Consider the following 23,324-nt stretch of genomic DNA (forward strand, 5'->3'; position numbering starts at 1 on the left):
TTATAAATGTAGCTGAGGAGATTCTTCAGAGGGGAAAAAAAAAAAAAGAAAAGGTTACTTATTCTTCTTCGTGTGATGGCAGTGATTTCCACACATCTGCCTGTACCAGAGTAAAAAGACTGAGGAAACATTGGATGTGCCCATTCCTATTCAAAAAACTCAGTTCAAAGATGGCAAAAAATCAGAAATGATGGGGATTTTTTTAATGAACAGGAATTAAAAAAGTTTGGGTTTATGGTGCCTGTTACATCTGGGGTATTTGGCTGATGTACTTTGTATCCTACCAAGACCAATCTACAGACATCAACATACTAAAAACAAGGCTGAAAGAGACCATGGGAAGACAAAATTTAGAGACGATTTTAGGCCTTTGATAATAAAGATTTGAAAACTGTACCGATCCATTGCTAGAAAGAAAAAAAAATAACAAAATCAAGGAATTCGAGGGCTTGTTTTTCACTTCAGTCGGCTCAATCACTTCCGAGGCGAGGGCAAAGAGCTCAAATTCCACCGTTCCCTGGCGAAAGGCAGGACACACCGGTGGTGCGACCGGTGGAGATCAACCTGGAACCTGCGTCCAGGCTGAGAAAATGCACACCGAAATCCCCAGAAAAAAAAAAAAAAACCAAAACAACAAAACCAAAAACAAACCAGAAGAAAGGCCGGGACAGCCCGGCCCCCTCCCGCGCGGCCCGGCGCCCCCGGTGTGAGGACGCGGGGCCTCGGCCCGCCCCGCCCGCGGCCCCCCTCACCCCCCGCCGCCCCTCCCGCCGCCGCTGGGGGGCGTCGGGGCGCTTCCGAACGGCGGCGGGGCGGCCGGCGCGGCGCGCCCCAGCCCAGGCCCGCGGGCCCCGGCGGCGGGCCGCCGTCACCCCGGCAACGCCGGCGGGAGCGCCCTCCCCCCCCGGAGGCGGCCCCGGACGCCCGCCCCGCCCCGCCCCGCCCCGCCCCGCCCGCGGGAGCCGCTCACCTGACCGCGCCGCGCGGTCCCGCCGCGGCCGGCGGCGCTTGGGTGACGGGGAGCGGCGCCTCGCTGCCGCCTCCTCCTCCTCGGGGCGGATGGTTTTTTGGCGGCGAAGCCCACCGGCCGCTTTGCCCTGGGCGGCAGGCGCTGCGGGAGGGGATGAAAGGCGAGGCAGCGCAGCGCAGCGCAGAGCGGGGCCCAGCCTCCTTCCCGGCCGCCCGCGTTTCGCTGGCTCACGCAACGCCCCAGCATACAGCTGCGGATTGCAGAGCGATGCAGCCGGTCCCGCCTTGCAGCCGGTGCAGCGCATCGCCCGCGGCGTGCGAGCCGAGCCCCGCCGCGGGGGAGAGTGGGGAAGGAGTTTTCTTTTACGGTTGAATTACTCGGCATACTGTTTTCCGTGGCAGACGGAAACTCATCCGTACACTGCGCGCGTAAACCCTTTCACAGCACCCGGCATTGAAACGGTTACACGTAGCAGTAAGGCTGCACAGGAACCACTCCGATGTCTCAGTAATTCAATTAGTCAGGTTTCCAGAAGGTGGGGTTGGGTATTTTTTTGTCATGGAGGAGGAGAAGCCTGGGACGACGCCTCCTTTCTCGCGTTGCAAGCCAATCAGGTCGAGGTGTTAAAAAAAAAAAAAAAAAAAAAAAAAAAAAAAAAAAAAAAGGCAATCTGTAAGCAAACAGCAGGCTGTGCCCTGACTGGCTGCGCCGGCAAATCCCCCCCTTTCCCAAGTAAACTGCATGCGAAAATCCCACATGATCAAGCAGCAGCGCCTGTGCTCCGAGCTGGCTGCCTGCAGCTCCTCCTCGCCTCATTCCTCACGCGCACCGGCGCCAGATCCCGCCTCGGACACACGCGTGTGCATGTATGTATGCCTGTGTACATCTATATACCGCGTATATATCTCTGCGGCTGCCTATCGCACACACGCATGCACAGAGGCAACCCAGCACGCCAGGCTCCTAGCTTTTCCAGGTTGCTGATGTCGGATTTACACGCAGTGAAGGGACCGGTCATTGCAAAAGGGGGCGTGACTGTTTAAAGATATTTTTTTTTTTCTCCCATAAAGCTTTTTTTTTTTTTTTTTCCCAAAACTGACTTTTGCCCCTCCAATCCTCGTCGCTCTTTACGATCCCTCCCTGCCTGCCGCTGCATTCAAGTTTATTTATTTGCGTGCTGGCGTGGTATATTTTTCCTTGCTGCTCTTGCTGCTGCTTCAGAGGGAAAAGGAGAGCAGCTGTTGGGCAAGACCGAGAAGAACTGGGTTTTTTTTCGATCTCGTGTAGTCATCTGAGGGGTGGATTCTTTTTCTCTCACCCCCTCCCTTCTCTTTCAAATTGTTCTGTCCTTCCGCAGAAGTTGATGTTCCCGGGACTGGACCCTGCTTTATCACAGAGTGGCTCCGGGAGGCTGAAGCTGGACATTTCCGCACCTCGCCGTATCTCTCCATTCGTTCCTCGAGCAGAACAGGCCAGCGAAGACCATCATCATCAGAGGAGTTTGCAGGCTTGATTTTCCACTTCTCCGAGGTTTTGCTTTTTTCCACGCCCTCTCATAAAACATTTTTTTTACTTCCATCTCCTTGGTTTCCACACCGCAATATTTCTTGGATTGGCCGTTCTTTTTTTCCTACCCCCCTCCCCCTTTTTTTTTTTTTCCCCTTGACTTTTTTTTTTTTTTTTTTTTTTTTTCCGCCTTTGCTGTTGTTCAGTCCTTGGTGCATCCACCGCCCAGGAACAGGAAGGACAAGAAAACCACTCCACAAAGTCTCCTTCAAGACACTGTGCTGCAGAACAGGCTCCTCAACTCCGTCAGCGCATCAAACAAACTCCTCGGGGCTTCTCCTTTCTCTCCTTTTTTTTTTTTTTTTTTTTTTTTTTTTTTTTTTTTTTTTTCCTCTCGTTTGCGGGCAGCGGAGGGCCGAGAAGGAAGACACAAACTTTGTACTTTAAGATCTGTTGGTACTTCTCGCCCCTCTCCCAGCCGGCGGCCTTTAATATACTGCCAGGACACCCCGCGGGCTTCCAGGGGGAAGATCTCCCTCCCCTCTACTCCCCTCTTCTCCCCACTCTCCCGCTCGCTCGCTCCCTCCGTCCCCGCCTCCCCCGACCCGCGGGGCCGCTCGCAGGGGGCGGAGGAGCGGCGCCCCTCGCCCTCCCGCCGCGCCGGCGGGCCGGTGTATGCCGTGCCGTGGGCTCCGCGCGGGACTCCCGGCGAATGAGCACCGCCCGCCGCCTGCCGCCGCCCGCCTCGGTCCCCACCTCCCCTTGCCGGGGTGAGGCTCCCTGAGGGACCGCGGATCGCGCCTCCCTGCCGGCTGCCTGTCTGCGGCGGCAGGCGCCTTGCGCTCGCTGCGGCGCGGCACGCCGCGGAGCCCACCCGCCTCTGCGCCTCGCTTTTTACTTATTGGACACCCCACCCCGCCCCCACCCCCCTCCCCGCGCCCCGGCTTGCTCCTGACTGCCCCCCACCCGTTTTTTTTTTTTTTTTTTTTTTTTTCCCTTCCCCCTTCCTTAATTTTTTCCGCATCCCGTCTCGCCGCGCCGCCGGCCGGGCGCGATGCCGCACGTGGAGATGCTGCTGGTGGCGGCCGCGGCGCTGTGGGTGTGCGTGCGCGGGCAGGAGCCCGGCGCCAAGGCGGTGGCCGACCGCTACGCCGTCTACTGGAACAGCACCAACCCCAGGTACGCGGGGCGGCCGCGGCCGCGCACCGGGCGGGGGGGGGGCGGGGAGCGGATCCGAGCGCTGGCGGCTCTGAACCAGCGCCTGCAGAAACTACGCCGGCTGCAAGACGGGATGGAAAACTTTTTTTTTTTTTTTTTTTTTTTTTCCGGGGAGGGTGGGGGTTAGGGTTACAGGCAGCGACGGTGAGGCGGTGGTATTTTTCTCCGCTTCCACCCCCCCGCCTCCCAATCCCCCTTTCCCAACGCTGCAGCACGCCAGCCGCTTCCCCGGGCTCGGCCGCCGCCGGTCTGCGGGCGCCGAATGGATGCGCCCCTGCTGCGGCGTGGGCGCCCCTCGCAGCGGGGCAGACCGCGCCTGCGGCCGAGCCTGCTCCAGGGGTTTCGGTGGGATGAGGGGGGCGCAGGTAGCGGCCCCCCGCTTCTGCTCTGGCGGGGTCTTGTGGCAGGCGGGGCGCGGCCCCGAGCCGCAGACCGGTAGCGGGGAGCCAGCCCCACGCAGGAAGGAGGGTGTGTGTGTGTGTGTGTGTGGAGGGTCTCCCTCCCCGGCGGGACGGAGCGGGGCGGCCGGCCCCGGCCTCGCGGCAGTCCCAGAAGGGATCGCTGGCGGGGGCGGCAGCGGCGGGGCGGCTTTCCCCCTGCCCGGCCGTGCCCTGCCCTGCCCGCCCGGCGGGGGGCTCTCCCGGGCAGGTAACCGTGAGGAAGCGGGGTAGGTAGGCAGTCCCAGGCCGGGGGGGTGCCGGTGCCGGTGCACCGGGGACGGGACGGCGAATCGCCGGTATCCCCGTCGGGGCTGAGCGGTGCGGACACAGCCTTCCCGCTCCCCTCGAGCCGAGGCGCGACAGAGGGTTTTAGACACTAGCCTTTGCATGCAGTTCAACGAGTCTTCTACTGGAAAGGAAGGTTTCATTTTATTTTTTGTCTGGAGTTTTCCCTCATGTTTAGTATCAGAAAATTCCAGCCCTGCTCAAAACGGTATCCATGTGTTTGGGTAAAGAGTCACCTAGGTATGAAATTTTTTGCCTTGTTAAAGTGCATGTAAGCAGACTTACTTTTTTTTTTTTTTTTTTTTTTTTTTTTAAACCAAAACTGTCAGGCTAGTCTAAATTTTGGGATATTTATCTTAGGTTATTTCATTTTTTATGCTTCTGATACTGTTTGGTTTGAGATTACCACATTGATTTTTGTCACAGGTCATGTTTTTTAATAGATACGTGTTCCCTGCAGACAACTCCTCTACTTGGTATTCCAGAGTGGCTGCAAAATAGGTGATGCAGAAGTTAACAGGCAGAATTTTCAAGTGCCCAGAGTTAGCTTGTCTGTCCACCACTTTAATACTGTGATCCTGGTAACAATGCCTCAGCTATGTATAGTTCGCACAAAAAGCTTGAGACAAAGAGGATTTATCTGAACTAATGATCATGCTTGGGAATGACGAGCATCTACAATTTTAGATCTCTACATTTTCCTCTTTTTACATGTGTTATTTGAAAAAAAATTGCTCAGAGTAAATAAGATGGAAAGTTACATCTCACATCACACATCAAAGAGCAGACATCCCCCAAAATTGCTTGCCTCTCAAAATAAGAGTTTTTACTGTTGTTAGGTAAAATGAAATGTAACTGCTGGGGGAAAAAATAAAAAGTAATATGCTCAAATCCCACTGGGCAGAAGGACGATTGTTGAAAGAAACAGGTTTGATTAAATGCACACGTTATTGTCATAACAGCTAAAATACTTAAAAAATAACCTTACGGTCAAGATTTTTCACTTCTGCACTCTTGTGTGTGATGAGTTTACACAATAACTGCACATAGGTAAAGATAGTTGAAAGTACAAGCAACACTCACCTTGTTGGTAGGTATTACGCACTGAACAGATTTGGAAGGATTCTAGCAAGTTTAACTATCTTTTTACTGTTTATGAAATCTTAGGCCAACATTAAACAGCAGCAGACTGCAAAGAAAACGTAGGGTTTTTATTCTTCCCAACACTAGAGGAAGAGTTAATTGCAGGTTTCTAAACCTTCCCTTTTAAAAACAAACATTTCTTGGTGTCTTAAAATATTCACTGTGCTCTCACAATGGAAGTAGCTATTTGGACATGTCGTGTTCGTCCATGAGTTAGAAATATGAGAGAGCAGGGTGCAGATGTATTTCTCCTTTGTTTTATACAGTGTGCCAGTTTTTGTATGCTTTCCAAGTTACACGATCATTACAGGAAAACAGGCAAACACCTGAATGGTAGGTGTAGGAGTCCCAAAGAAAAGAAGACACTTATGTTTTGAATTTGTTCCATCAGCATCTAAGCTGAAGGCAAAATTCACTTGAGTTATAAAAATTTTTAGAGCAGTTAACAATGGTGCAGGAGTAACTTCTCAATGATGTATCTGCTTTTTATACAAGTAGAAGTAAGTAGGGGTGCGTTCTTGGTGATAATTTGAAATTAAAAGACAAAATATGCTGTCATTCTTTAAATACAAATGTCACCATTGTGCTGTAGCTTACTTCTTCATTGTATTTATTCAGAATTAACAAACTGCTCTGGAACTAATTATTTCACTTTAAAAGTGAAATGTGGTTCATTTTGATAGTGAATAAAGGCACTCTAAAGATCTAATAAAAACTTTGAAAAATTTAATTATGATTGTACTTCCCTCACATACTGTGATATTTAGGTTTTTAGAATGAAACTCCAGCAATTTATTGAAATACATAAAGATCTCATCCTTATTAAATGACACCTTAGTAAATTGATGAGTGGCCCAACTGATAAGTGTTCCTGGTGTGAACAATATTTGGTAAATAAAAAGTCCTAATAGTCTATCAGCAAAATTCACATTACATTTGTTGATTAGTTGCTGGAACAGTTAAAAAATGTTCTGTATTCGTTATCGTTAGCATATATGAGTTGTGTATTCTTACAGAGACTAAACTTCTTATAAATGTTTTAAGTATTCCCGTGCCTTGTTTTCGTAATGTATTTAATTATCAGTGTCCATGAAGTATCATAAATGCTGTAGTCCAATTTCAGATGAGACTATGTTTGAGTATTAGGATTTTGAAGTATAATAAAATAAGGTTTTTTAATCCTTTTTTTGTGGATTGGAAATTAATCCTCATGTAAGCCTGAAAATGTGTTCTAATATTTTTGTTATTTATGTAGGCTTAGAATTAAGTGTACATAAATTCTAATTATCACCTTAAGGTGCATTAGTTTTTCAGCACTGTTTGCATATTTGTTCTTATATGGGACAGCAAAATATTATTGTCAAATAATATTATTCTGAATCCAAAACTTAAAATAGTTTGGGGAGTTCGTTTTGTAATGGAGCATATTAATTTAATCCTGATTACTAGTGTCCTTGTAATTAGAATTCAGACAAAATGTCATGTACCTGGACCAAATTTTGAAGCGGTTTGCTTGCTTAGTGCTTGCTACTGCTTTTAATCTTTTCAGAGTTCAATTCGAACTACTTGTAATTATGACTACATTCTTCTACTTGCAGGATTTTGCTTCAAGATTGTGATTTATATTTAGGTATTTCCCTGTAAGTTGTTTCAGCAGCAGGTTATGTAGCTTCATGAATTGTTACTATTTTCAAGGTGGTTAAAAATACTTGCATTTCAAGTCTAGTTCCAGTCATATACAGAGACCAAACCTTGTAGTCTCATGAAAGGAAATATTTTTTTATGAGGAGTGTTACTAGATTTGGCTGTATTTTATACAAGAAAATTGTGTATAAAGTTACATCCGCAAGAGAATTATTATAAAGACATAGGATGCTGATATATTTTCTGTTTGTGTATTTATGTGGATAATAAAATCAGGAAATCAGATGGTAATTAGAGAGTTTGGATACAGAAAAATCATTTCAGCTTCAACTGGTGAGTTCCCATAATTAATCTGGCTACCACAATTTGATAATATTGCTAGAGGGTTTTTTTTTAAGATAGATACTTGGAAGCAGTGAACAGAAGAATGAATGGATGCTTTCCAAAATTCTATACATGGACTAGAATTTCACAACCTGGATGTCTAAACTTAGGCGAATTTTATAGCTGAGTATTTATTTAGCCACTGATTTAGAAAAGCATCTAACTTCCCTGAAGTGCATACTGACACACTTAAGTTTTGTTATGGTTGTGTGAATGAATGGATGTGTACTTAAATGTTTCCCTGAACCAGCCAAGTGCATAGACTTAATTTTGAGAAGCTCTGACTGTGGCTGCTCATGCATGCTTGGCACTTTTCGGGAGTACGCTGGCTGGCTGGCTGAATGTCTGAGTATCCTACCATTCATTTATATGTGTTTGCAGATTTCACCAGGGCATGTTGGTTGTATGTGATGAGGTCATGTGTCTGTTCTTTGGTTTGGTTTGGCTTGTTTTCTATCTAGAAGTAGTTCTGCCTATGTAGAGATTAGGAATACCATACAAAAATGGTTGAAATAGGAAGAAGGCAGTTATGTGTGTTAGGAACAGCTAAGAACTTGGTGTAGAACAGGGTCAAAATCAAGACGTTCGCTCTGGTTTTGGTATTCCATATAATTTTTATATGTCAAGGGATGCATAAGAGCTCAAGTACTTGGGATACACACACACACGTATGTAGTATATATGTAACTATTTTGAAACAGCATAGCTTGTATTTTGAAAGCATTTTATCTAGCAGCTTGCTATGAGAACTGAAGAAATCTCTGACTGATTTATTGTAATTAAAAGATCAGCGGTAGAGCTTTCAATTATTTGCACCTAGTTTCTGTGCTTTTAATAGTTTCACTAACATCTTGTGTCTCCAGAAGAGTATTGCTATTTATTTTAAAAGTGGCTTTTTGAAACGGTTTGAAAAATTCTATGGAAAAACTTCACAAAAACCAGTAGTTTCTATGGCTTCCACCTTTATGTGAAAGGCACCTTGTAAAGTGGTACATGTTCTTCATGAAATGATGCTTATTAAATCCTTTCCAAATGTGCATAGTGAGGACACTTTGCTGCATTCTTTCTGCTAGCCCTGTATCCTTTTGGGAAGGCACAGATAAAGATGAACCTTCCTTTCTCTCCCCTGTTGCTATGATCCCAGCAATCTACTAGCTTCATGCTGGGCTGAGAAAATGAATGAATGCAATTAGTCTTTTAGGAGTCACGGTCTTTGTGTTCATATGGAGAGCAGTATGTAATATATATACATTCATATATGTGCAAATGCACGTATTTATTTGTGTAAGTGCAAATAGGTATGCATTTCCATGTATGTGTATGTATATTTAGGTATATATATGTATATACATATGCACGTATGTATCCATTTAAGTGTATCATTAGAAGGTGATGTGGTGTAGAGTGAATCATGAATGTTGTGTGAGGAAAAAACTCTGAAAATTAAATTTTTTAAGGGATGAACTCTGAAGTGTTTAGAAAATTAATAGCTTTACAAACTAATTCCCATGTCTCATCTTGCAGCTAAGATCTTTTGTTTTAAAATTAAAAATAATAATTTAAAAATACTTGTAGAACCTGTGTCTTAGTTCTTGGCCATCTTTCCACTATGCTGTTTCTTCACATGGTAGTAGTCCCTGGGTCAGTAGGTGGGCAGGTAGATAAGCAAGTACTCAGGCACACATATGTAAAATGGAACAGGTAAGATTACAGGGATGTGCTTTGAGAACATTTTGGGTTTCCTAGAGTACCTTGTTACTGCTTCTTCCTAAGCCAGTCTGTTGCTGGGGCAGAGTACTGCATTGCTGAAAGAAATTTTAAGAAAGCATGTAAAAGAAGACTGGTCATTTGGACCGCTTCAGAGAAGATGCTAACAAAGATGCAACCTTTCCTGGAGAAAGCATGAGGAAACAGTAGTTTGACCATAGCTGTGAGATGTACCTCTCTGGCTGTGGTTCACTGTTTTTCAGTTTTTTTAATGCAATTAGAAATACTTCGGAACAGAGATTTTCTTTGAATAATCACTCTTGGCTCTGCTATCCAGTTCTGAGCATTGTTTTTTAAAAAATATCTTTAGTCTCATGATTAATATTCCAGTGTTTCTGAATGGTGTCATTCACTGTTGAGAATAAAGGGCCTTGTTTTGTTTAAGTTTTTGTTGCACTTGTGCTTAAAATGTAGTCAGTTAGCAGCACATCAGTGTAATGAAATGGAAATGTTTGGTTTAAAATAAACAGACATGTTATTGAAATTGTTTTCTGGTGGTATTACAGTTATTGTGAGTAAGCCATACTGTAATGTACTTCAGAGAAGAAGAACAGAATCCTTCACACAGTAGAAGTCTTCCTTGCATTTTTGCATTCCTCCTATTCATTGTAGTCTCTACAAGCTAGATTACAGTTGAGCTCATTTAAAATGGTGGATTTTTTTTATCGTGTACAAACATATATAGAGGTCTGAAATCCTCATTTTTTAAGAAACTAAGCATAGATTGTTAATTACAAAACTGCAATTTCCCACTCCTACACATTTCTTTAAAATAATTTGTGTTAAAATCAAGTATTTGAAAACATATTTTAAAAGTATGCTGTTCGATGAGGATTGAGACTGTATTTCTCTTCTTTAGAAGGTTTCCAATAAAAGAAAAATATCCCCCTGATTTATATATATTTATTTTTAAAAAAATATTTTTTTTCTTTTTCAGCTGAGGAAATATCCTTCATATTTTACTGCTGACACGTTGATGAAAATACATTGTTAGATCCTAGTTTTATGAAAAAAAAAAGAGTTTGTTTATTTTTGACTGCTGCAATGTGTAGAGAGATTGTTTGATGCGCATGTTGTTAACTGGTATGCTAGGAGTTTTATGGCCATTTTTCTGTTTAAATGCATGACCAATAAAAATGCTGTCAAAAGAAAAATCAGCTAGTGAGAAGATACACAGTAGTTCTGTTAATTGGCAAGATCTGCTTGAATTGCTAATATCAAATTACAGCAAATTCTTCAGGTTCGTCAATTTTTTCAAAAAGCCTTGAAAATTACAGTTCTTATTGTCGCTTGCGTTATAATCTAGTGAAAGAGTTTACCTGTCTGTGCTGGTATATGGCATGGAAAAAAAGGATCTTAGTATGACAAAACCTTTAAGTACTGTACCAGTTAATTTGCACTTTTAAAATTTTCTTTTCTGTCATTAAGACAGCATATGTGGAACTATTCAACAGTAATACCTATAATAAAAAGAATTACTTCATGTTTATCACTGAGTAACTTTATATTTTTTGTTTTCATTGGACTCTCGAAGAACCACCTTACTTGATAAGCACCATTTTTAGTTTTTGATGACAGTAATTAAATGGTGCTAAAATATCTTCTTGTTCATTCTGAAAGATAAAATTTGGCCTTGTGACATTTAAAAGGATGAATATTTTGACAGAATGTATTTTGCGCTTTAATGAATGTTTGCTGTGTATCATTGACATTCTTTATGTGTTAAAGTAATATAATTTTTCCTCCCTGAAATTATTTTTTTTGCTTGGGGTTGGATGCTGGCCAGTGGTGGGCATATTCACGTTGTGTGAGTTGTTCATTGGTAGGAGTCCATTGCGGCCTTTCTCTATTGGGTAGCAAGGAAGCACTACCTTTTTGCTTTCATGGACTTCAAAGTAGCATTTTTCATATTTAAGTTACAGTTTAGAAGGACTTCCTTCTCTGTACAGACATTCAGATCACATTATATCACACAGAGAATTGCTAAGAAATATATATACATTTTTATTATAATGCTAGTACTGTACATAGGATTTTTTGTTTTAATTTTTACTTCACATTTGTTTTAATTTTGTAAAAAAATTTGAGTGGCTTATCTTAGTCCGTGCCTTTGAAACTGGAGCAGTTTCATCAAAACTAAACAAAAAAATGCCAAATCGCTCAATGTCTAGTATTTTGTTGTTTTGGTAGTGCTGTATGAATAAAATACAGATGCATTTTTTTGTTAGGAAGCAGAGAAAGGTAAGTATTTCACTTTAATGATAGATTTGATGATGATCTTTGTAGCACAGTTATCAGTTTGCGATGACAGTTGACCAGCATTAGGTAAAGACTACTATCAGCTTTAATGATGTTGGGTCCCCTGGAATTGTTAAAAGTTCTTCCAAAGAAATTTGCTAATTAATGTTGTTAATGAGCAGGAAAGCCAGCTGCAATGTAGTGGGGTTTTTGTTGTTGTTGTTTGTGTTTTTTTTGTTGTTGCTTGGTGGTTTGGTGTGGGTTTTTTTTTGTTTTTTTTTTTTTTTTTTGCTTGATGTCTAAGCAGATTTTAAAAAAATAGTTATGTATTCATTCAGGCAGTGCACTTGGTGAGCAGAAGTTAACAAAGTAGGAGCTATCAATCCTGCTCTCTTTCTTATTGTTTCCAGAAAAGAAGGAAATAAAGAGAGACTCTGGAATTTGAAAGTATTGACCTTCTGACATGCACACACAGCATGGTCATTGCACTGGCACACAGTGCCTTAAGCCACCATAATGGCAAACTGCATTTTTGAAGCTACTGATACGAGAGCCAGCTGGATGGGGGATGGACTGCCAACACTGATTCTGCAGCTATTTGCAAGTTACCACTTTAGGGCCAGACAGCTTCACTTTTATATTCCCAAATTTACCACTTAGGAATAATGTTGCTTTGTTCAGTTTAGCCAGGGATTTTTGACTGCTACATAGACTTAGAACCGTTTGGTCCAGAATTGTATGGTCATTCTTCATAGAGATCTGTTGCACAGAGTAATTTCATTCATGTGGTGGTGGGGGAGGGATGAGAAACAGTGAAGGGACATTCAGATAAAACATTCTTCCAGGAAAATGTGCATCCACATTATCTAGTCACTTTTTTTAAAGCTTTTTAAAGATACAGGCAGAGTCTTGGATCAGGTAATTAAAAGCTGATTCAGACCCATGTCTTCTGACTGCATACGGTCTCCAGGATAGGCTTTTGATGCATAGTCTGGAAAAGACCTAATATTTTATGTGCTGCAACAGCTCTTTCACCTGCTTTTTTTTTGTTTGTTTGTTTACAGTTATTGCTCTAGTATACTTACACATCTTTCTGCAGTTCTCTTGGGGCTTAGTTTATTAAAAATTAGTGATCCATCCCTAAGCGGGGTACAGTACAAATACTGGTACTCCCAAAGGGGAGTTTTTGTGCCAAACCAGAAGAAATAATAGGGATACAAAAGCTGCCAAAAAGCGTGTCTCCCAGTTGCTAATTAATCAGGCAAAGAAGCACCTCAACAACTACAGTTGAATGTGGGACAATTTAATGTAAATATCGAATAAATTATGTTAAGGAGGCATAGTATCTTTTTGTTTGTAGCTATGTATAATCTAAAAAAAGTGTCAACTACCTGCCAGAAGTGGTGAGGATTTCTTTTATATTGATGGCATTATCAGTGGATAGACCTCTTTCAAAAACCTCATGCTACTTTTGGACAAAAAAAAAAATACTATTTTGTGTATTTTTTCTATCTGTTTTTAAAGTGGTGGTTATTAATAATAATATATATAGACAAGAAGCAAAGCTATAGAACAGATACTTTTAAAAACGTATCTCAGATCTTGAGTAATGTGGCTTACAAGGTATGGGAGAAAAAGAACCATTGCTGTGAGTATCTGGTATCCAAAGCTGCCAGTCACTTCTGGCACAGCTCCCATCGTGGTCGCTGTGCCCATAATTAAATGCCTGTCATTAGTGTATTTTTCCATAACATTTACAATGGAAAAGGCGAGGGGTCTTTGCAGAGCTATGGCTGTTAGGGGAACAATAAAAACTAATTACACACTCTTCTGTCACCATTGTCAGCTCTGCTTTTGGGGGGAAAGAACATGGAAAGTGTGTGCCTAATAATTATATATATAAAGTTATATATATACAATACCCACTTGGGGAAACTCAGTCATGATGAAGTGACATTTACGTGGAAGTTTATTATTCCTGCATTCAAAAGATCTTAATTTCATGGTTGTATTTGTCCTTTCACTTATGTCCAAGTTGCATATACTTTTCTCTTTGCATTTCAGTCACTTTTGCCTTTCTTTCTGTCTTGCACACTTTCTGGTGAACTCAGCTTTCCAATAAAATTGTTGAGATCAAAGCCAGTATTTGCCTGCAATTATTAAGTGGATGCAAATCATTCTATCCATTGTATGCTTTTGCTTATGTCCTGCATAGTAAGCTGGATTAAAAAAAAAAAAAAAAGCTGAATGAAAGCAGCTAGTTTGCATGTTCACCTTTTTTTTCTGTTTTCAGCCCATAGTGTGCATCTTCAGTGAAATCAGGTTAAGATTTTGGAGTACTGCAGTAGTGGCTTTGGTGAAATGTGCACCAGTATCAATGAACAAATAATTCCAAATGTACATATAAGTGCATAATTGCAGAGTGAATTATCTTGAATGCTGTCTTTAAAGACATTGAAAGAGTGAAGTGTCTTCCTATTAATATTTACTATTTTTTTTTTTGTAGCCTATAAAATGAGTAATTTATTTAAGCAGGATTTTTAGCCCACTGATCTAAAAAATAATAGACCCTCCGAAGCAAAATTTTGAATATATTTAGGTACCTAAATTTGCAGAGAGGAGCCATGTGGGATTTTTGATTCTGCTTGGTGCCTTACTGTCTTAGATTTTCTTTCTGCTTTTTTACACCAGCAAGTTCTTTAAAACCTTTTAAAAAATGGTCCCTAAAGCTGATTAAGGAATGTAGTGTAAGTAAATATCGTAGGTTTTAAAAGTTGCTAAAATCAGTGGGAGCTGATAGTTTCCAATGAGGAATAGAAGTCCATCTATTTATTTGAATTGTATGCCTCAGTAGATGCTATGGGATCTAATGTTGTTGTTTTTTTGTTTGTTTGTTTGTTTGTTGTTTTTTTTAATACACCACCTTTTGATACTTTTTTTATTGCAGTATTTTCAGCAGTGTTCATATCCAACACTACTGAAGTAAAAAGATTCTCCCACAGACTTTCCCACTGCTTTGGATGGGAGTTGATTTAGGTCCTGTATTGATGATTTTATGATATGATTCATGAATAAGAGTTTCAGTAGTTAGGCTTGTCAATTTTTGTGAGGCTACACAACCTGTATTTGTGTGATTAGGTCCATATAAGTTGTAGACTGAGAGTTTTTGGACAGTTTTTGCGGAGTTTTAGTACCTCTACCTTTGGGAGGCCGAAGGTAAGAGTGAACCTGGTAGAAGGAGCAGTTGTGTTGCTGTCAGCAGTTTCAAAAGTGAGAATTGGGTTATCCTGATGCGGTTAGTAGGTAGGCATTAGTGAAACTGTGAGGTGTTGGTCAATTTATATAGTGGATGGCAGTTTCGTATGTGCCAAAAAAAAAAAAAAAAAAAAGATCATGTAGGTAAAATTGATCAAATGTAGTAGTACACCATTGAGACACTGGTTATGTATTGTCCAAAGCACTATATGCAATACATTGCTCTCTTTTAGATAAGATAATCCTTAAAGATGAGATAGATCTTGTGTATGCCTGAATAGGATAGAATGGTTTCTCTGAAATAATTAAAACACCGTATTCAGGAAAGAAGTCTCTATTTTCTAAAAAATAGAGTAATAGTCTTCTACAAAACAGAAGTCTCGATTTTGCTGGAGAATGCTACTTCTCCTTGCAAATGTAAACTTTTCAATATATAAATTGTGTAATTTATTACTTGTTTACCCAAGTGGTGAGCAGCCATTATTGTGTGGCATGTCACTGTATTTTGAGGCTGCTGGGAGAATGGGAAGGCAATTTTTATTGAAGTAATTTCATTTAATGGAGTACCAGATTTTAAATTTTTTTTTGATTTCCAGTGGACTTGCTGATGTCTGGTGGCTGTGAGATACAGTGTAATGAGAGGAAGACACATCTTGCAGGAAATGTGGCACATGTTTAATTTTGGAAGACACATGTTGATGAAATGAACAACTTCTTAAAATAGAGTATTGAAAAAAAAATCAAGTTCTAATTATTGAACTGTATCCATCATGTATACATTTGAAAATTGATCGTATTTTGTAGTCTTCATGTTGGCAGATGCAGTTGCAAAACATTGGGCCCAGTTTAACATTACTCATATGTATCCGTAGCAAGTTGCCTGCAAGGTTCCCAGAAATCTTTGAAAATTTTCTGTGAAGTTGATTTTTAAAATGTATTTCAGAAATGTCCTGTGAATGTTTAATAGCTTTTTATGTCAAGTTCACAAATGTTGTAAAGGAATGCATACACAATTGTATGAAAGAATTTATGTCTTAAACAGTCCTAAGACAAACTACCTTTGCAAAAAATGCTAGGAACACTTCCTGCAGAGAACATGATCATTTTTTAACATGCTTAATAGCATAATTCTCACTTTAAGAAGCGAAATTCAGATCAGTCTCTCAGAAGTTGTATTGTAGATAGGAACTTCACTAGCACAAATTCCATACATTTTTGAGGGTTTTGAGACTATAAAGAGATTCTTCATTAAAATAAAAACAATATAAAAAGAGAAAGTTCTTTGCAGTGTCTTTAATCAAGGTGGTATGAAATTTCTCATTAAGGTTAAGATTCACATTATCATAACAACTGACTGTGGGTGAATAAGGAAAATTAATTAGAGAGGTAGATCATACTTTTTTCTCATTGAATTATGTATATTCACTGCTTTCAAATTCAAAGCAAATATTTTTTTTGTATCTCAATTACATAAAACTTACCTGTGAGGAACACTTTATGAAGAGAATCTTCATATTCACCGTTTCTAGACCAAAGCATGGTAGTTAGCTTTAAAAAAAAAAAAAAAAAAAAAAAAAATTTAAGTGATTTACAGCATCACTTTAATATTACTTTTTCAGACCCTGTCTCTGACTGAATTACATTTTATAGCTTACTGTAAAAAGAAATCTCCATTTTCCATATTTCATACTAGCTGTCTTGATTTAGTGCTGATATAATGGCCTTCTTCAGAACAAAGCATTTGGAAGTTTCCTAAGCACTTTATTTCAGATGTAGAGTTTGGAGCTAATATATTATTATCGATGAAAGCAATTTTGCCTTTGTAACTTCTGTGAGTAAATCAGACCATTGCAGTGCCCAATTAGCACTTCTGTACTGTTTTTTTTCTTATGTATGACAGGAATGATTGCATCTTTGTGTTTGCGTAGTTAAGTTCTTCATAAAACTAGTACAGTGGATGACGATGAGTTGATTTTTAGATGAAAATTAGTATCAGGTAGGTTTGACCCAATCTTCATGAATTATCTGTTTTCTTTCATATTCTGCCCTACCGTTAAGACAAAATGTCCTCTGCTTTCCACACTGTATTGAAAATGTCAGAGACAAAGCAAGTCTTCGTAGTGTCTTAGTCCCAAAAGTATGGTGAGGTACCCAGGTGAAAAAGTTCTGTGGTTTTCAGTTAAATGTGGTAGAGATTAGTGCTGTTATTTGTGATTCCTGTTAGGGATATTATTTTTAATGGTTTTTGGTCCGAGAAACATTCCCACTTTTGTGAAAGAAAAGAATTTTTTTTTTTCCTTAAGATAAATTCATAGGTTTTAGAGACAATCTTTTCTGCACTCTACTTACTGTGGTCCACATCACTGCAGTAATGTTCTTATTTAAATAATATCTCAGAAGCAAGAATAGTGGTTAGACAAATACAGCATGTCAGTTTAGAAATTACTTGATTAATACAGAATATCCTGATTTATTATAATATGGTATTACTAATTACCTTTTTTTGCAGCATTCCATAATAGTTTGATCGGGAATAGACTGTAAGTAGAATTCTGCAATTTTATCTACCCTACGGAGGGTAAAAGATACCTTGTTAACATACTCTGACCAGATGCTGGGCTATATTTGCATGAAATTCCCATTGAGTTTACTGAATCACTGAGGATGTTATTGTATAAGTTGCAGTAATAGAGGAGAATGAAGTATCATCTGTTCAGTCGACAATACTTTATTGTGCCTCATTCTCTTTAATTTCTCTCAAAATTTCAAAAACTATTACTAATGCTAAACTATTTTTAAATATAAAGCATGGTTAAATCTCTAAAAATATTTACTGTGTGTTTTCATTTACCATTTCTGCAAAGCCCATTTTACTTTTTTATTTTGGTTGTTTTTTACTGAATGTTTTTTTCTTCATAACTTTGATTCCATCTTAGTTGCTGGTTTGGGCATGATAACATACTTATTTTTTTTATATATTAAAGTTTATTTATCCATATATTGATTAAAATTCTCACCCTGTATTTGGGGTTAGGAGAAGGTAATACAAAAGATAGGTAAGAGAGATTTGTTACGAACTGATTTTGGTACAAAGGAGGCTATACTTCCTTCCTTAGGACTGGAAAGCCTCATAACTTTGTTCTTTTGAATTCTGTTTGGGAAACAAGCATTTCTCTGTTACTCAGGAGTCTTACTTCTATTGCAGATGTGTTTGTGTTTTCCTTTAATTGTACTGGTTCTTTCTAGCTGTCTTTTGTTGCTTATAAGCTTTTCTGCATTCCCTTAAAATGAGAGGAGTGGAATTGGGAATCTCATCTGATGTTACCAAATTTTAAAAATCAAACAAATGCCATGGCAATAATGCAGTGTTCTGAAATAAAGCAACTCAAACAATCAAACCTGCATGCATCTGAAAATTGAACAAGTGAGGTGGAAAGTTGCATCCGTTCTGCTGTTGCATGCCCTTTAACCCCAGGGCTGACATTAAAAGTGTTTTTCAAAAGATCCTGACACATCTGATGCTAAAGCTATAATTTTTCCTGTTTTAACAGTGACTTGTCAGACTCTTTGACTCAAAACTTTCAGTGGAGTCTAACATGAGAAAACGTGTTCAGACAGGACTCCAACCACTCTAAACAAAAAATTATACATCTACCTGTCAGTTTGAGTAGGTAAATTATGATTGTCAATCCAGTTGTATTTCACTGTCAGAAATGTGGTTTTGGGAGGGTTTTTTTTGTATAATATGGATGCTTATGGAGAGTAAGGGAAGGAGCTGAAGAAGAAGCTGGGATGAGATTCCACAAATTACAACCTCAGTTTTCTACTAGGACGCTTCTTTTGATTTTGTTGGTTTTGCTTCAGTTCAGCAAGCTTCTGGAAATAGATGAATACTTCTACAGAATCATGATTACAATGCAAAAAAAAAATCCTGAGTTTTTAATACAAAGATGTTTATGTAAAAACTTCTAATTGTACTTCCATTGTGTGTGAAGTCATCCTTTTTTCTGGGCAGGTATTTACATTTTGCATACGAATTAGGTCCTTAACATTAAAAATGTAAATTCTTAACCCTTTTTCTATCTTTGTTCTCTTGATAAACTGATAGTGTGTTTTTTACTTCCATTTTTTAAACATCAGAAGTTTATACCTCTGCAAAAGCTGCATTGCTATAATCTATGGTCGTGCTATAATCTGTGGTCACGCTGTGACCTAGGTGTTGCAAAGGGAATGAGATCTTTAGGTAGTTGATGAGATTGGTTTCTTTGCATGCTTTGTTTGCTTGCGTCACTTCAAATGGATGTGCATATAGGAGCTATGTGATGTCTGATTTTTAAACTTTGCTAATTAGATTTACTTTCCTAATTATAAGTGGCTGATAACTCTTCAAACATAAATTGTGGTATTGTTCAGTGTCCTCTATATCTTTCATTTGCTTTTCCTTTTTTTCTTTTTGTCCTGTGACCATGAGTAGTTTCAATAAAACATTTTGGTTATAATCTGTTTCTCCCCTTATTTTTACCTTATTAGAATAAAATGAAGGAAGGTCTTGGGGTTCTCAACTAGTACATTCTGCTTGGAAGGAGCCATGAAACAGTGGCTTCAAACTGCAGTAAATATTGACTGGGTCTCTGAACTGAGCCTTGCTTAAAGCTCACTCTGAAGACTTGAAAGGCTCCTATTGTTCCTTCGAAGTCAGCACTCCATAGCCAAGGCTAAAGTATGCATGTGTTAGGAGAAGAAAGGCAGTGGGGGAAATTAAACAGTGAACACAGCTGAAGGCATAATTGCTCAGTGCAGAGGAAAGGGAAGACTCCGACAAAAATGGGGAAGGGACTGCCATGGGTTGCATAAAGCTTTGCAGAAGTGTAGTGTCCAACAGCATCCACCCTCTTTCTATGTGGGGTGCTAGATGAACGTAACTTTATCACCATTTAGGTAGGTTGTGGAGAAGAGGTACCAACTTTTTGCTTCAGGGGATGGTTCCTGCCAAGGATTCTGCAGTGAAGGTGGATTCTTGGGCAACTCTCACAGGCTCTAATCAGAGCAGCAGTGGATGAAGTATTCTGAAGAGTAACCACTGTTGTTCTGTTCCATGTAGCTGTTGTCTTGGTTGTGAAGGAAGACAAGATGCAGAGGACGTAGTTTAATTAGACCACCATTTTTTATTAATTCATTTGGGAACACAGCTTGGTAATAAAACACTGACTGCAGATTGTAGTGCTTTCCTTTGTCCAGTCCATTCTCATTGTAGAAGCTTCTGCCAGCCAGTGCCAGGTGGGTGATGGACCCTTGCTCTGAGGTAGGATGGGGAGCTGTTTCGCCTGTTTGTACCCTCATGTTCCCTGTGTTCCTTAGGAGTGTTTTTTCTAAGTTAATTTGAAATTCTCGTTTGCCAGGATATTTCACCTCTTTATAGGCTGAGCACTTGTGTTGACTGGGTGGGTAGTACAGCCTGCTACATTACGTTCTCCTGAACCGAATCTCTGTATGCATATAGATCCCTGACTTGATGCGATGAAAGTGAAATTCATCTCACTAGGTTTCCTAGCTCCCTCTCTCCCTTCCCACACAAGAAAAGCCTTCAGAGAAAAATGATTAGCAGTATACCTGCTGCCAGTCTTAAAAAAAAAAAAAAAAAAAAAATCTTTCCTGCTGATTCATTTTTGCTTCTGGCTGGGTGCTCCTTGAATGTGATGAGATGTGTCTCAGACATTTCACAATGGTCAGCTGCCCTCTTCCCTTTCTATTTTCTGTCAGTTATGTTCTGCATTCCCTCCTGTCCTTCAGTCTAGATGATGTAAGGAAACTTCAAAGGACCCCTGACCTCCTTTTCTTCCTATGCGAAAAAGAAAGCCTTGCTCTCTGCGTTTAAGATTACGGAAATGACAGTGTATCTATCTCATTATTGTAAAACATACTAGGATATTTTGAATATGAAAGGAGCTGTGTTAAAGGAAATTCTGTTTACTCTCCTCAGATGGGAATAGGATTGTCTTATTAGTGCACTGGTCCTTTATCTAGCAAGGAGAAGTGCTTGACACCATGCTAGTGATGTTTGCACTGTGCTTTGCTTGTATCCTCTAGCAGTGCTATAGCAGAAAGAAACCTGGTCTTCAGGGGTGTGGTAGAAGTTGAAACAGGGATGGGAATTACCTGAATTGTAAATATACTGTTGATAATAAAGTAGAGTGCCTTAAAGCTAGCAAAGGCGTTTTTCAAGCTTACAGAGAGCAATACTATTTCAAAGCCAGAAAAAAATGGCTCTTGATAAGTAGGTAACACATTATTATAAACAGCTGTGGAGCAATGTGATTGAATTTTAGTTAACCAGGATTTTCATTTCACTAGAGATAGTCAATTTGGTGTGTAGAAAACTTAAGAATATAAAATCTGTTAGGCTGAAGTAGGTTGCCTCTCCCCAGCAAACAATTTTTTCATTTTTTTTTCCCTAATGAGAAGAATAGTCTATGAAAATATTTTATGCTGATCGCCAGATCTTGTTCAAATTCCTGTATCTGTTGTGAAGACAGAAATGGGTATTTGAGGCATTCGTACTTGTGATACAGAAGAGGAAGGGTTATGATTTTTTTTCTACAGTGAACCTGTTCTCCACTGAACTAGTATTTTAAACACAACAGATTTATGTATTCTTTGTTTTCCGATTTTAACCATTACTTCTGTTTTATTCTGTGTTGAAGTTTAATCCAACGGTTTGAAAATATATATTACTGAAAACCACTGCATCACAAACACCAACTTGAAAAAGTTAAACATCATTAGAAGGAATTTTCGTATATGCCTCAAATGTAAAGCGGCTTTCAGTAAAGCCAGTATAAGGAAACAAGTAACCAGACTCTTGTCTGGGCCACTTCTCTTTCCATCCCTTTTTTAATATCCTCCTCATTTGTGTGTATGCCTCCCTTCCTCCTTCCTCAACTAACAGAACAATTTTAATATTATGATTGATATTTTACAGACAGGAAAATTCAGAGTTACTGCTTCATTCAGAACACTTCTCTATTACATTAGCTATAAGATTTTTATTCTAACCTTAAAGCCTGTATATATGAGAAGGTGTAAAATGCCTGCAATTTGGAAGGCTTTATCATTCAGATAAAAACCAACATATTGTACAAATTATCCCTCTTCTATTTTTAACACTTAGTGTAGAGTTGTTTCTTTGTCCTTGCCAAATGAACTGTTCTAAATGACACTCATTTGTGAATTGGCTGGCTTTTATTAAACAAGAATGACTAATCAAAATTGTAATGTATTTATGTGCCCTTTTTTTCAGTCTCATGCTAAAAAAATGAAAAATTGTGTTCCTTCACTATGGTAGTTGATATTTCAACTGTAACTGTGAGTTTTTTAGAAAGCTTATAAGTCTTGGTAGAAATATAATCTTACTTTTTTTTTTTTTTTGTCTCTGAATGTTGTGTTTGCCTGACAGCTCTATAATGCAGCTTTATTTTGTACGCTAACATTTTAACCAGCTGTTTCCCATTGTAGCAGAAGTCAGTTTGAAAAAAAGGTAGTTGTTGGTGCTTACCACTGTGCACTGAGTTACATCTGTTTTCTTCAAACTTTTTTGATGCTTTTATTCTCTAAGCATTTATCCAAATTTCAAATGAATACAATAACTGTACCACATTAATGCAAAATACTCTTCTTCATATGCAGCCATGCCTCCCTGTTTCTCTTAGAAGTTCTACATTTATCTTTGCTGTTTTATAATAACAAAATTTTATGATGGACAAATATTATCACAAAATTGAATGGGTTTATTGCAATCTTTTATTTTATAAAATCTGTTTCTACCAGTGTTTTCTTAGAAGGACTTAAAGAATTAAAATGTTACAAGAGCTGGGAAGAGTTGAATTTCTGCAATGCTCTTCTCAAGAAGAGTGTTTTATTTAGCAGTAAGCCTCTGCGAAGAACAAAATAAAATCATAGGAAGACCTGCTAGGCATGTCTCCGTGAAGACTGGACTAACTGATATGAGGGCAAACGTCAACATAGAATTACACTGCCTAGTGCACTGCTAACCATGTACACCTTTCATGTTGAAAAAGACCTGCTTGAGGACAAAGGGAAGAGAAACCCTCATCATCTGTGCAGGTACTGATCTTCAGTTAAGCTTTGTCATAATCAGTTTCCTGCTTTGATTGATGCAGACGGTTTCCTATGGCAGTGTGGCCTTTTGATGAATTAATTGAAATCACAAAACATGATAGCTGTTCTCCTAGAGCATGGAGATTGCGCCCAGCCAGTCCATTGCTTTACGTATATTAATCAGGCATGTGCACAACCTCCTAACTGAACACAGTTCATGTATCTTTGCCTCTGTGTTTTGGAATCAGAAAGGAGTTTAATTTTATGTTCTTCTGTATTTGTTTGTTAACCAGATTCTGCATTGACTTGTTCACTTGTGACTAATGAGAAATGTAAAGTTGAGGTTTAGCAGAGTTTAA

General features: G+C 39.7%; 1 protein-coding gene across 2 annotated transcripts in view; it reads left to right on the forward strand.

Annotated features, from left to right (window-relative positions):
• Positions 1-1,685: 1,685 nt before the first annotated feature.
• The window catches only part of EFNA5 (ephrin A5), a 218,763-nt gene continuing 197,124 nt past the window's right edge, over positions 1,686-23,324 (forward strand). The window contains exons 1-2 of one of the 2 annotated variants that reach the window (XM_042787895.1): positions 1,686-1,836; positions 2,328-3,655. In XM_042787895.1, the coding sequence (XP_042643829.1) occupies positions 3,531-3,655 (125 nt within the window). In that variant the 5' untranslated portion in view covers positions 1,686-1,836; positions 2,328-3,530. The other variant, XM_042787894.1, reaches the window with a different exon arrangement.

The sequence above is a fragment of the Tyto alba genome, unplaced genomic scaffold (genome assembly GCF_018691265.1).
Source record: "Tyto alba isolate M040663 unplaced genomic scaffold, T.alba_DEE_v4.0 Super-Scaffold_13, whole genome shotgun sequence".
NCBI lineage: Eukaryota > Metazoa > Chordata > Aves > Strigiformes > Tytonidae > Tyto > Tyto alba.